The sequence below is a fragment of the Cibotium barometz genome, chromosome 51 (assembly GCF_041138505.1).
Source record: "Cibotium barometz isolate CiBa-2024 chromosome 51, ASM4113850v1, whole genome shotgun sequence".
In the NCBI taxonomy this organism is placed as follows: Eukaryota; Viridiplantae; Streptophyta; class Polypodiopsida; order Cyatheales; family Cibotiaceae; genus Cibotium; species Cibotium barometz.
The window spans coordinates 30,717,560-30,719,721 of record NC_141096.1 but is presented as its reverse complement, the minus strand read 5'-3'; the positions used below and the strand labels follow the sequence as shown (position 1 = coordinate 30,719,721).

At 48.5% G+C, this 2,162-nt stretch overlaps 1 protein-coding gene across 1 annotated transcript; it reads left to right on the top strand.

The window, feature by feature from the left end:
* Positions 1-346: 346 nt before the first annotated feature.
* Positions 347-1,861, top strand: LOC147609526 (phospholipase A1-Igamma1, chloroplastic-like). Its single transcript, XM_086787879.1, has one exon. It carries the CDS (start codon positions 361-363, stop codon positions 1,624-1,626), a length of 1,266 nt encoding a protein of 421 aa, XP_086644005.1. The 5' UTR covers positions 347-360; the 3' UTR covers positions 1,627-1,861.
* The last annotated feature ends 301 nt before the right edge of the window (positions 1,862-2,162 follow it).

Genomic DNA, 2,162 nt, shown 5'->3' with positions numbered 1-2,162 from the left:
TACTGGGAGCTCGCATGCTGAGGTGGCGTGCTGATCATTAAATAGACGCAAGGGGGAGGAATTTAACGTCGTAAGGCAAGCCTTATAAGAGAATTAAATAAAAGATGCGTTCACGCAACACGAATCTGTGTATGTGTGTGTGTGATCGACGAGAGAACTACCTATGCTGTTCTTGTGGGCTTTCCTGCCTCGAGAAATAAATCACGTGGCTTTTCTTGGCTATATAAGTTTTGTGCATCTCTCGTCTAATCACCGGATCCAGTGAAAAGCTTGCTGCACAGCTTTGCGCGACCTCTGCCCCCCCTTGTGCATTACAAGCTGCTACTTCGATCGCCCATTACCATCATCTCAGCCGCTAATATGAGCTCTGTACTGGAGCCCCCTCCCGTTAGCATTAATAGCAAAGCCTGGATCGATCCAACCCTCCGCGCTGAGATCATCCGCTATGGTGAGCTCGCGCAGGTTAACTACGATGCGTTCGACTTTGAGACTCACTCAACTTACTGTGGCAGCAGTAAATATGGCCCCCGCCATCTTCTTGAAAAGGTCGACAAGGAGGACTGCGGTTATGAGGTGACCCGCTACCTCTTCGCCACTTTGGACATCCAGCTGCCCAAGTTCCTCCTCGTTTCAGAGAGGGATGCATCGGAGCGATGGAGCGGAGACTCCAACTGGATTGGCTACGTGGCGGTGACCACCGACAAAGAGACGAAACGGCTAGGTAGGAGAGACATCGTCGTCGCATGGAGGGGCACAGTGATGCAGACAGAATGGGTGGCAAATCTCACGGATGTTCAGATCTGTCCGGACTTTGAGCCTGGCCAGAGAAAGCTGAGGGTGGAAAAAGGTTTCCTGAGCTTGTACACTTCCAAGAAGGCGGGGTCCAAGTTCAATGAGACGAGCGCCAGGGAGCAGCTGGCACGGGAGCTCACGAGGCTTTTGAAGACGTATGAAGCGGAGGAGGTGAGCATAACCATAACAGGGCACAGTCTTGGGGCGGCACTGGCTCTGTTGAGTGGCTACGACATATCTGCCAACAATATAGGTGAGCTGAGCGGCGGATCTAGGCAGCGGCCCATGGTAACAGTGTTCTCTTTTGCAGGGCCTAGGGTGGGCAACTGGGCCTTCAAGCAGAGAGTAGAGCAGGTGGGGTTGAAGGTGTTGAGGGTGGTCAATGTGCATGACACAGTGCCTAAGATACCTGGATTCTGGGTGAATGAAAGAGGGCTATCAGGCGTTATTGCGGCTGCAGGCTTCGGGTTCCTCCTCGACATGTGGCCATGGGCCTATTTCCACGTGGGCCAAGAACTCCGCATCGATAGTCATGTTTCACCGCAGCTCCAGAAGCCTGCCTTCTTTTCTACACGAAATCTTAATCTCCACCACAACCTTGAGGTCTACCTTCACGTGTTGGATGGCTTCCAGGGCTTTGGGCAAAAGTTTGCCTCGGTGTTTGACCGAGACCCTGCGTTGGTAAACAAGTCAACTGACTTTCTCGTGCGCGACCTATTTTTGCCATCAGCCTGGTGGCAAGAAAGAAACAAGGGCCTCGTTAAGAACCAGTTTGGGCAGTGGACAATAGCCCCTCGTCCTGAGCACCATCGCCCAGACAACCATCAACCCTGAGCCATCACCGAGATGGTAAGCAACGATGAAGGGACTTATATATGTATTATGTAGTGTGTTGGTTGTCTGTAGCACCTTGCACGTGCCACTTATGCAGGCATAGAAAACTGATAGATTTTTGAAAGTAACGTGATGTTTTTCTTTTACATCTCATGTGCTGGAAGGTGGAATACCTCTCTTTGTGGCAGGCACTGAACACATACCATGGAAATTACCACAAAAGGGCACTACCCTTCCAAATGTATTGCTAATTTTCTAAAAAATATTTTTTATATTATTGTGAAAACTACTCTCCTCTTGCTTTTAGTTAGCATCTTGCATGTGCCACTTGTACAGTCATAGAAAAATAAGAGATTCATAAAAGCAGTGTGATGTTCTTTTACATCTCATGTGTCTCTTTTTTCTCGAAGGTGCAATACCTCTTTTTTGTGGAAAACACCAAAAACATACCAAGGAATTACCACAAGAGGGCACCACCCTCCCAAATGTATTGCTAGTTTATATATATATATATATATATATTATTAGAATAGGAG

Bases quoted from the DNA above. Each gene is read 5' to 3' on its own strand.
- LOC147609526 (XM_086787879.1), top strand. From the start codon at position 361: ATGAGCTCTGTACTGGAGCCCCCTCCCGTTAGCATTAATAGCAAAGCC.